The sequence below is a fragment of the Colobus angolensis genome, unplaced genomic scaffold (genome assembly GCF_000951035.1).
Source record: "Colobus angolensis palliatus isolate OR3802 unplaced genomic scaffold, Cang.pa_1.0 Scaffold141, whole genome shotgun sequence".
Taxonomy (NCBI): domain Eukaryota; kingdom Metazoa; phylum Chordata; class Mammalia; order Primates; family Cercopithecidae; genus Colobus; species Colobus angolensis.
The window spans coordinates 8,434,143-8,446,502 of record NW_012114500.1 but is presented as its reverse complement, the minus strand read 5'-3'; the positions used below and the strand labels follow the sequence as shown (position 1 = coordinate 8,446,502).

Sequence of the window (12,360 nt, the reverse complement as noted above, 5' to 3'; positions counted from 1 at the left end):
GTATACAAGCAAATCGTTTTTGGCCTCTTACATATTTTTTTTTTTTTTGAGACGGAGTCTCGCTCTGTTGCGCAGGCTGGAGTGCAATGGCGTGATCTCGGCTCACTGCAAGCTCCGCCTCCCGGGTTCACACCGTTCCGAGTAATATTCCGTTATGTGTATATACCACATTTTGTTTAGTCCTTCATCTGTTGAAGAACATTTGGATTGTTTCTACTTTTTCAATATTGTGAATAATGCTGCAGTGAACATTGGCATCTGCGTATCTGTTCGAGTCTATGCCTTCAATTCCTTTGGGTATATATCTTGGTTCCAGTTTTTCCATGTCCTTACTAACACTTAATTTCCATTTTAAAAAAGCTTATTTTTATTATAGCCATCCTCTTAGATGTGAGGTGGTATCATGGTTTAGGACTTTACTTTTTGTTCTGAGTTTTTAAAAAAATTATGATTAAAAACACATAAAATAAAGTTTACAATTTTAACCATTTTTAGATATATGGTACAGTAAGTATTAGCTGTTTGTGGTTTGTTGTGCAACAGATCTGCAGAATTTTTTCACCTAGCAAAACTTAAACTCTATAGTCATTAAACAACAGCTCCCAATTTCCCCTTCACCCCAGCGCTGTGTAACCTACTTTCTCATTTTATGAGTTTGACTACATTAAATACCTTGTATAAGTGAAATCATGTGGTGTTTCTGTTTCTGTGACTGGCTTATTTCACGTAACATAATTTCCTCAAGATTCATCCATGTGATAGCAATAGCATATGACAGGATTTTTTTTGTTTTTGAGGTTGAAAAATATTTCATTGGGTATATATATCACATTTTCTTTATTTATTGTTGATGGACATTTGGGTTGTTTCTACATCTTGGCTATTGTGAATAGTGCTGCAGTGAACATGGTTGTGCAAATATTTCTTCAAGATACTGTTTTCAGTTCTTTTGACATATACTCAGAAGTGGAATTTCTGGGTCAGATGGTAATTCTATTTTTAAGTTTTTGAGGAACCTCCATGTCATTTTCCACAGTGACTAGACCTTTTTGTTTTTTGACATTTCTATCAAAGTACACCAAGATTCCAATTTGTCCACGTCCTCCCCAATACCATTAAGTGGGGTTGTGAAGTCTCCTACTATTAGTGTGTTGCTGTTTATTCCTCCCTTCAGTTCTATAAATGTTTGCTTCATATATGTAAGAATTTAATATTCGGTCCATATATAGTTATAATTATTATTTCTTCCTGGTAACGTGACCCATTTATCATGATGTAATGTCCATCTTTGTCTCTTGTGACAGTTTGCCTTAAAGTCTATTTTGTCAGATGTAATTATGGCCACCCTGCTCTCTTTGGGTTCCCGTTTTTATGGAATATCTTTTTCCATCCTTTCACTTTCAGCTTATGTGTGTCCTTAGATCTAAAGTGAGTCTCATAGATAAGGTATAGTTGATTCTCTATGTGTTATTCATTCAGCAATTTGTATCTTTTAATTGGGGGATTTAATCCATTTACATTTAAAGCAGTTAGTGATAGGGAAGGATTTGCTGTTGTCATTTGGCTAGCTGCCTTTTGTCTTTGTCCTGTAGCTTTTTTGTCTTTCCTTTCCCCTCTTCCTGGCTTCTTTTGTGTTTTGTTGATTTTTTTTTTTTTTTGTAGTGATATGTTTTGATTCCCTTCTCATTTCCCTTTTTGTGCGTTCTATAGATGCTATTTTTGTGGTTACCATTGCAGCTACATAAAACATACTAAAGTTATAGCAACTTATTTTAAACTGTTTACAACCTAACTTCAGTGGTATAGAAAACTCTGTTTCTTTACATCGTTCACCTCCTCCCCACCAACTTTATGTCTTTTGATATTGTACATCCTTACCATAGGTTTATAGTTACTTTTTATGCTTTTCTTCTTTAAATTCTGTTTAAATTTTGTTTTTGAAATATATTTTAAAGTTATTTATATACTTTCATTACAACACTATAGGATTTTATAATATTCTAAATATTGACCTTTACCATAGAGTTTCATGTTTTCATATGGTTTTGTGTTGTTATTTATCATCCTTTTGTTTCTCCTTTTAGCCTTTCTTTTAGGGCCGGTCTAGTTGTGATAAGCTGTATAAGCTTTTGTTTGTCAGGAACAGTTTTAATTTCTCCTTTTTTGAAGGACAGTTTTGCCCATACAATATTTTTGTCTGGCAGTTTTTTTAAGTTTCAAAACATAGAATATAACATTCCATTTCCTTCTAACCTGCAAGATTTCCATTGAGAAATGCACTCAATGGATTTTTTTAATCCATTGAGATAATTTTTTAATCCTGTAGGATTTAAAATTTTTAGTCTTACAGGATTAAAAAAATTAAACTAGTTATATAACAATTAACATGTATTTTATATTTAAAATAGCTTATGTTTAAAAAGTTGATCATCATATATATTTTATGCAGTTTCTCCTAATTATTGCCTTCTAATGAAATACAGAGATCTAGAGTAATAGGGGATAAAGTATGGACTTTTGATCATCACGCCTGGTTCTGAGTCCTTCTTTAAAAACTCTGGGCCTGGTGTGGTGGCTCACGCCTATAGTCTCAGCACTTTGGGAGGCCAAGGTGGGTGGATCACCTGAGGTCAGGAGTTTGAGATCAGCCTGGCCAACATGGTGAAACCCCGTCTCTACTAACAGTACCAAAATTAGCTGGGTGTGGTGGTGGACGCCTGTAATCCAAGCTACTCAGGAGGCTGAAGCAGAAGAGTCACTTGAACCTGGGAGGCAGAGGTTGCAGTGAGCTGAGATTGGGCCACTGCACTACAGCCTGGGTGACAAGAGTGAGACTCCATCTCAAAAAAACAAACAAACAGAAACTCCGCTGAGATGAATTTTCCTCATTTCAGAATAAATCAGAATAAAATCAGAATAATAGATTTATGTCAGAGTTTTTGTAAGGCCCAAATGAAATATATGTAAAGTGTAAAATGAGATACAATTAGTAGAATTATATTATTTTATTAATACTCACCATAAGAGGTGTTCTTTAGATCCTGCAGTGTTTGGTATGCAGTTCACATTTGTTTAGAAGAATGTGAGTAACCAGTGCAAAGCTCATGTGTTCTGCATCCCTAGTGGCCTCCCACCTCTCCACAGAGCCACTGCCTTCTACAGTCCCTGCAGCTTCTACAAATGTGTGGCCCCGTCCTGCAGAAATGGGGCTTGTCATGAGGCTGAGAAGAGCTGTGAAAATGTTTTCATTGAGTGAAGTTGTAGAGTTCATTAATTATTTTTCTTCTTTATTTCTCTGGCAGCTCTTGAAGTCCTATTGGCTGGATAATTTTGCAAAAGACTCTGTAAACCCTGGAGTCATGGTGTTGCTGGGATGTGGTGCCTTATCCAGCACCTGTGGTCAGCTGGCCAGCTACCCATTAGCTTTGGTGAGAACTCGCATGCAGGCTCAAGGTGAATTTTTGATTACAGAACCACACCGATAAAAGTGCTGCACCAGTAATATGCTTTTAGAACTCCAAGTTCTACTAAGATGCAGAGTGTAGTTTTAAGATGGTATTTCTCAACCTTTTTTCATTATTGCCTCCTTAAGGAATCTTTTCAGAAAATCTTTTTCTGAATGCTCCCTCGTCATGAAATTTTTATGTGACTGAAGCATTGCATATGTACTGTATGCATACATATGCCTTATACTTAAACAGAGTAAGATTTTTTTGACTGTGTTACATGCACATTTTAAGATTATAAACTTCGGTATCTGATGGATTTGGGTTCATATCCTTGCCTCAGACTTCTTGGGGTTTTTAATGGGAATGAAAATTGTGCAGTGTTGTAAGAATTACCAACAATATAAATAAAGCATCTTGGATTTGTTAAATTCTTGGTAAACGGTGGCTGGAGTCAGTTTTTAGTGTTGTGTGGACCCTGCAAGTTTTGATCTGTGATTCCTCCTCACTGTGACACTGTCTCCATGGCTGGCTTTGATTACACCGTACCGTCCTGGTTGTTCTGCCAGCCCATTGATAACTGTTACCATTTGCTCGCTTTTATTGCTGTCCCGACTCTATTAAAGTATGCATTCAAATGCCTTTCTTTTCTGTTTGATGTTTTCCCTGGTCAGTCTTATCCATTGTTTTCTTAAGTAGTACACCTTGGGCATCTACAGCTCCATTCCCAACCTCCCTTCCAAGTGCCAGCCACAGCAACCCCAGCCAAGCAGTCAGTCATTAATTGGCAAATACTCCCTGAGCCATTGTCCCATTCTAGACACTGCCAGATGCTAGGGGTAGAGCAGTCAACAAGCAGATGTGGCCCCGCCAGTGTAGAGTAGAGAAGACGTATGTCCAGCAAGTAAACAACCTGGTTAAACCAACTCCCCTTTTGTTAGGGGAGCACAGAGCAAGGAGCTATAACCTAACTTGGGAGCTGCAGAATGCTATCAGTGAAACTGAGACTAGAAAGATGAGTGGGCACAGGCCAGTGGAGTGGGAGCAGAAAACATTCCAGCTGAGGGAAAGCATGTGTGAAGACACTGAGGCAGGCACCAACATGGCGTATTGGAGGAGCTGAGAGACAGTCATGGCTGTAGAGAAAAACACAAAGTAGTGAACTACACGTTTCTTGTGTATTTTCTCATTTCACCATCATAACCATCTTGGGGATGGGAATACTAATGTTATCCCCATTTTTCAGATGAGCAGCTGGGGCAGAGAGAAATTAAGTAACTCCCACAAGATTATACCTGTGGTAAATAGTGGAATTGGAAATCAGACACATGCAGTCTGATTCCAACCCTCCTGTCTGCCAGCTCCGATCCAGACCTTTGCATGGCTGATATGGCTGGTAGATTGCCTGTGGCTGATAGATTGTCATTTCTGACCTCAAAGTCTGATCATTTTCCATCTGTTCAGACATCTTTGCAACTTTTCAGTATCATTTCCAAAGTTCTTAATGGGAATTTCAAAGCCTTTAATAATCTGGCCCCACTTTATTCACTATCTGTGTAATAACCACATACGACAGTCAGCTGCATCTCCATAGCACATGGTGCTCCTCCCGTTGTCTGGGTTGTGCCAGCAACACTGGATTTCGCTTTCTCTTGTTGCTTGTTGAGGTCATGTCCAAGGCCCAGGTCCTTGTGCTTTCTCCAAGCTTCGCAGAGCTTCTTCCATACTCCCCTTACATCCTGAGATTTAACTGTTCTCTCTTCAGCGCTTGTCTGGTAAGAAGGAGACAGCAGCAGTGTGGGTGGTGGAAAGTATACCAGCTTTGGAGTCAGACCATTGGATCTCAGCCCTAACATTTTTCTACTTAGGATTTTTAGAACAAATTTCTCCATCTTTCTAAGCCTTCAATTGCTCACTTATAAAATTCATATAATATTTATCTTGCAGGATTGGTATGGAAGCTAATTAACCCAGTATTTAGAACATAGTAATTAATAAATAACTATTATTACCATCATTTTTATAGTTAGGACACGCACTGTTAGATGCCATACAAAGAGGATCATAAAAGGGATATTGTCTTGGGCTCCTTGGAATAAATGTTATCCTTTTACTATATTCTAGAATATCATTCTGAATCATAATTGTTGTAATAATAATGAAATATGCTTGAATATTAAATTACTCTCTTCTTTTATTTTTTTTTAGCCATGTTAGAAGGCTCCCCACAGCTGAACATGGTTGGCCTCTTTCGACGAATCATTTCCAAAGAAGGAATACCAGGACTTTACAGAGGCATCACCCCAAACTTCATGAAGGTGCTCCCTGCTGTAGGCATCAGTTATGTAGTTTATGAAAATATGAAGCAAACTTTAGGAGTAACCCAGAAATGATGTTGCATTTTTTGCTTTAGCGTGATAATTGAAACTTTCAACAATCTCTGGAGTGACTTTTTCTCCTCGAACTGAAACAAGTCTATGGCAAAAGAAGCTTTTTTTTCACAAAAGGGAAGACGATAACAATGGTCGCTTCAAACTTTTGGGCTTAATTATATATACACAGAAATGGTAAAAATCATAGTTTTAATGTGTTTTGAAAAGGCCACACAATTATACTTTGTCATTTCTTAATAATCCTGCAAATCTCTGCCCTGAATCCGAAATCTGAAAATGTACTTGTCTGAACAAAATTTGTTTTGTGTGGTAGAGTTATAAATCATTAATCTTTATTTTGGGTGGTTCATGTTTATGCCAGTTCCTTTATACTTAAATGTCTTGTTTTATATATTTTGAATGTCTTTATAGATTTCTTTAAATTTTCTTGTAGAAGAACCATTAATAGAAAATCATTACATTTAAAATATACCTTACAGCAAAAGCATCCAAAGAAGTGTAGGGTTTATGTCCTTATTTTTCTCTCAGGTGAATAGGAGTGAACACAGTGGTAGAATTTCTAAAGAGAAGTGATGGAATTATATTTATTTCAGTGGGCACTTTTCCATTTTACATGTACCATTGTTTGGTTCCTGGAGTTATACACTAATTTTCAGTGTATTACTGTTAAATTATCAATACAAGACAACTTATTTGAAAGATTCTGTTTATTCTGCCATTGCTTTGAAAAGCAGCAAGAAATGAAATCCTTTGACTTGTATCAGCTTCTGAAGAGCATCTTTGTTTTCCTTTGTCCTTTGTTTCCTACATTTTGAATCAGATTCCATTTTAATCAGGAAGACTTCTTGGGACCATTCTTAGTAACCTGAAATTTCTTTTTTAATTGCATGAAGTGGGTTGATCGTGAGCAAATGACGTGCTTATTTCTCCCTGACTGTTGAATATCTTTGAACTTACTGTTCTCAATTTGGGCAACACAAAGGTGAGAGATACATATTAATAGTAGTATGTATTACTCTTATACATTAGATACCTATATTTAAATGAAAGGCCCAATTTGTAAACATATGCATTCATATTTTCTCTTGCCCCAAGTTTTAGGAACATGTTATGATATAGGAGACTTAATTTATAATAATGAGAGCATTTTTTTTTATTTTACTAAAACCATTTTTGTAGTCAACTATCTTTTCTTATTTGTGTGATTAGAACATAGAAAAATATTTACTAGTTGAAGTTATTATCAGTTTTTAATTTAGTTCTTAAACTCATTTGACTTCTAATAATTTCTGTTATAAATCGCCAGCATTTTAATGAAAATCTAATGATGTAATAGGCATTTTCTTTATTTGAACCTACCTCTTTTATTTTCTGAACCAAAGAGAAAGATGGACTGGTGTTTGTGAAACATTTTTAAAAATGTAATTTCATTTATATTAGTTATGTTTGATAAATATCTTAGTATTTTTATAATATGATAAGCCTGGGATTCTACTTTAAGGGTTATTTGTACTTTTGAGTAATATATAAAGTGACAATATTAAGGTACATGATCAGCTCTTTCTAATTTTACTCATAAAAATTATGGAAATGAATAATTTTGCTAACTTTTGAAATTTCAAACTTCTGGAAAATATGAAAATATTCATTGTTCATTATGAATTTAAATTGTTCCCTATTTAACATTTGTAAGGCATGAATGTGATTTGTCTGTACATCTTGTATCTTTTCCAAAAAATAATTCTGTATCTTTTGGATAAAAGCCGAGAGTTGAAGATAGTATATTTCTGGCAGTACTGAATATTTACTTACAGTTTCTATCAAAAATATATATTTGTTTCTAAAATTACTTGTTTTCCAGTTTTTATTTTTTTAGAGAAAATTCTTAAGTCTCAGTTTCCTAATTAAAAAAAGAATTGTAAATAAAGCAAAAAGTGTGTCCTACAGCTTAGCCAGCTTAGATGTTTGGCACCAGTTTGAATCATGCTTTTTGCATCTGGCTCCATGTAGTCTTTCCAAACATTTTGGCCCTTCCTGAGCAGCCTTTGTAGATATTATCTGTATGATGCATTTTGACACAAAATGATATTTTTTGTGATATCAAAATTCCACATTTACCAACTAGAGTTACAGCCCTGGGGTTCACAGCACCAAGGGGGACCCAGAGCTACAGGATTGGCCTGGCTCGTCTTGCCATGGAGTATCAGTTTGTCTTGAAATTGTGGGGAAAAAAATCTAAGTTGAATTCACTGTTAAGTAATTTTGTAAAATTTTATAATGCAGATTACAAATGCAAAATTTGACTTAAAAATTAAAACATAAGACTGCAGAGAAATTCTGCATTTCAACTCCAATACCACCCAGGCTTCAGAAATAACTTATCAGTTATTTCTGTAAGCTTCTCGCTTACCTGACTACCTGACAGGTAAGATGGCTGTAGCAGACACTGGCAGTTCCCTGCCCACATACCTGTCCCTATCCACAGCTGCACAGGGCAGCTCTGTGTGCAATTGCCAGCATCTGCTTCTCTGTTCTCAGGGAACCTTTGTTAGAAAAATGCTGCCATATTTGTTTCTTGCCTATTAGTCTTGTCTCCCAGTCAAGAGAATAAATTTATGCAAGCAGAGATTGTACTTTACAGTGTTTTGACTTTGAGCTTGACATTAGGTTGCATTTGTAAAAGTGTGGCATGGCTTCCTCATCCCCCAATAGGAACTTTGCCAGCCCTTTTGTTCTTGTGGAATGTCCTTTTTTGAGAAGAGCACCAAAGGAGTAACAATATTATGGAGGGAGCAACCCTCCTTTGCCATATCCTCTCCCTGGGAGCCACGTGGAGCAGTCTGAAGTCATTTAGGCCACTCTCTGGGAGAGCACGTCCTGTGGTGTTCTCCCAGCCCAGCCCCTTCCACTGTGCTCAAGTTCAAGCTGACCAGCTCTCTGATCACAGTGTAAATGAAGATGATTGTCAGTGGGCCCCAGAGCCCTATACCCAGACACTCAGCCACAGCCACTAACCCCAGGCCACTTCAGCATTTATTTACCAGCGTTCACTCACTCATTTGTTCTTGCAGTGAGCATTTATTAGGCACCTGTTATGGCTTGGCTTTATCCCCATCCAAATCTCATTTTGCATTGTAACTCCCACAATTCCCACATATCGGGGAAGGAAATGGTGGGAAGTGAATGAATTATGGGGGTGGGTCTTTCCTGCACTGTTCTCATGATAGTGATTGAGTCTCATGAGATCTGATGGTTTTAAAAACAGGAGTTTCCCTGCACAAACTCTCTCTCTCTTTTTCTGCTGCCATCCATGTAAGATGTGACTTGCTCCTCCTTGCCTTCCACCATGATTATGGGGCTTCCCCAGCTACATGGAACTGTAAGTCCAATTACACCTTTTTTTGTAAATTGCTCAGTCTTGGGTATGTCTTTATCAGCAATGTGAAAATGGACTAATACACTAAATTGGTAACCGTAGAATGGGGCATTGCTGAAAAGATACCTGAAACTGTGGAAGTAACTTTGGAACTGGGTAAGAGGCAGAGATTGGAACAGATTGGAGGACTCAGAAGAAGGCAAGAACATGTGGGAAAGTTTTGAACTTCCTAGACACTTGTCGAATGGCTTTGCCTAAAATACTGATAGCAATATGAACAATAAAATCCAGGCTGAAGTGATTTAGGATGGAGATGAGGAACTTCTTGGGAACTGGAGCAAAGGTGACTCTTGTTATGTTTTAGCAAACAGACTGGGGACATTTTGCCCCTGCCCTAGAGATTTGTGGAACTTTAAACTTGAGAGAGAGAATTTAGTGTATCTGGCAAAGAAATTTCTAAGCAGCAAAGCCTGCAAGAGGTGACTTGGGTACTGTTAAAGGCATTCAGTTTTATAAGGGAAGCAGAGCATAAAAGTTTGGAAAATTTATAGTCTGACTATGAGACAGAAAAGAAAAACGCATTTTCTGGGGAGAAATTCAAACTGGCTGTAGAAATTTGCATAGGTAGCAAGGAGCAGTTACTGTTAATCCCCAAGACCGTGGAGAAAATGTCTCCAGGCCATGTCAGAGACTTTCATGGTAGCCCCTCCCATCACAGTCCCGGAGGCCCAGGAGCAAAAAGTGGTTTTGTGGGCGGGGTCCAGGATCCCTGTGCTGTGTGCAGCCTAGGGACTTGGTGCCCTGTGTCCTTGCTGTGGCTGAAAAGAGTCAATGTACAGCTTGGGCTGTGGCTTCAGAGGGTGGAATCCCAAGTCTTGGCAGCTTCCATGTGGTGTCGAGCCTGTGGGTGCAAAGATGTCAAGCACTGAGGTTTGAGAACCTTCACTTAGATTTCAGATGTATGGAAACACCTGGATGCCCAGGGAAGAGTTTGCTGGAGGGGCTGGACCCTCATGGAGACCCTCTGCTAGGGTGGTGTAGAAGGGAAATGTGGGATTGGAGCCCCCGCACAGAGTCCCTACTAGGGCACTGCCCAGTGGAGCTGTGAGAAGAGGGCCACCGTTCTCCAGACCCCAGAATGGTAGATCCACAGACAACTTGTACTGTGTACCTGCAAAAGCTGCAGACACTCACTCAACACCAGCCCATGAAAGCAACCGGGAGAAAGGCTGTACCCTGCAAAGCCACAGGGGCAAAGCTGCCCAAGATCAAGGGAACCCGCCTCTTACATCAGTGTAACCTGGATGTGAGACCTGGAGTCAAAGGAGATCATTTTGTAGCTTTAAAGTTTGACTGCCCTGCTGGATTTCAGACTTGCATGGGCTCTGTACCTCCTTGTTTTTGGCCAATTTCTCCCATTTGGAATGACTGTATTTACCCAATACCTGTACCCCCATTGTTTCTAGGAAGTAACTGCTTGATTTTGATTTTACAGGCTCATAGGTGGAAGGGACTTGCTTTGTCTCATAAGAGACTTTGGACTGTGGACTTTTGGGTTAATGACGGAATGAGTTAAGACTTTGGGATACTGTTGGAGGCATGACTGGTTTTGAAATGTGAGGACATGAGATTTGGAGGAGCCAGGGTGGAATGACGTGGTTTGGCTGTGTCCCCACCAAAATCTCGACTTGAATTTTATCTCCCAGAATTCCCACATGTTGTGGGAGGTACTCAGGGGGAGGTAATTGAATCATGGGAGCTGGTCTTCCCTATGCTATTCTCGTGATAGTGAATAAGTCTCACGAGATCTGATGGGTTTATCAAGGGTTTCCACTTTTGATTCTTCCTCATTTTCTCTTGCCACTGCCATATAAGAAGTACCTTTCACCTCCCACCATGATTTTGAGGCCTCCTCTGCTATGTGGAACTGTAAGTCCAATGAAACCTCTTTTTCTTCCCAGTCTCAGGTATGTCTATCAGCGCAAAAATGGACTAATACGGCACCCAATGTGGACTGAGGTCACAACATGGAACAAAAGACTCACTACTTCTTGTCTAGTGGGGAGAGACAGATGATAAACTATTAATAAGTAAAATATGTAGTGTGTCAGATGGTGCTAAGTGCAGAAGGGAGAGCTGGGGCTGTGGCCAGGGCTGCAGTTTTACAGAGATAGATAGAGAAGGCCTTATTGAGGAGGTGCTGTTTGAAGGTGGTGCAGGAATGTGCTATATTGAGTGTGGGAAGAGCATGCAGGCAGCAGAGGGAAGCAGGTGCAGTGGCCACAGGAGGGAGGAAACTGCGGGAGGCCCGTGTGGCTGCAGGGGAGGAAAGCCCAGGGAGGCAGCAATCCAGGAAGCAGAGGGGACTCTGAGGGAGCCACATCATCATGCGTTTCTCCATTTCTTGCTTTCTAGTGCTGCAATAGCAGCAGTTTCTTGAGGGTGCTCCCTAAATAAGATTCAAATGTCTCTCCTCAGGGGGTAGAGGACACTTGGGGTAGTATCATTGGAAATGATGGAAAATGCCTCAGTTTCTGGGAAGATTCGTGTCCATCACAGGCAGAATAGCTTACTGCTACCTGGACACATGGGCCCATTCCCTGGGTAGCATGTCTATTGGCTTCTGTGTGCTTCTCCTCCTCCAGGGAGAATTGTAATTTTTAAACAGAGAATTAACTTAGAAACCTTAAAATCTTTCTAGATATTTTCCAAGAATTACAGAGGATTCTAATCTTAGCAAACTAACAAGGCTACCACTATCCTCACTTCCTTCTCCGATCACCTTGTACCTGCCCAGGGTTGGTTGGTTTGTTTGTTTTTAATTTACACAAGTTTGACAATGTTGGAAACAATCCTTTTATTGGATTTTTTGTTTTGTGTTCATTGATACTGCCCTGTTTTAAATTAACTTCCACAAAGTCAAGATAACCATAACAAACAAGTGATTTGTATTTTGTTACCCCAGAAAGATAGGCTGGTTTGTCCAGGGATTTTAAAGCTTTCTAGAGTACCCTTCGAACCTAAGCTTATCCACAGACTCCCTGTTTTCCCTAGTCAGCGTGAGTTTACACTCATCTCATTACACTGGTTCCACCGCACAATCTCAGCCACGGGCTCAGGAGGAAGTGGCCTGAATCCCAGCACC

At 39.2% G+C, this 12,360-nt stretch overlaps 1 protein-coding gene across 2 annotated transcripts in view; it reads left to right on the top strand.

Moving 5' to 3' along the window:
• SLC25A24 (solute carrier family 25 (mitochondrial carrier; phosphate carrier), member 24) overlaps window positions 1-7,783 on the top strand; it is a 66,721-nt gene extending 58,938 nt beyond the window's left edge. For both annotated transcript variants that reach the window (XM_011935222.1, XM_011935223.1), the window contains exons 9-10: window positions 3,303-3,453; window positions 5,655-7,783. In XM_011935222.1, the coding sequence (XP_011790612.1) occupies window positions 3,303-3,453; window positions 5,655-5,839 (336 nt within the window). In that variant the 3' untranslated portion in view covers window positions 5,840-7,783. The remainder of the gene's footprint in view (window positions 1-3,302; window positions 3,454-5,654) is intronic.
• Window positions 7,784-12,360: the final 4,577 nt, after the last annotated feature.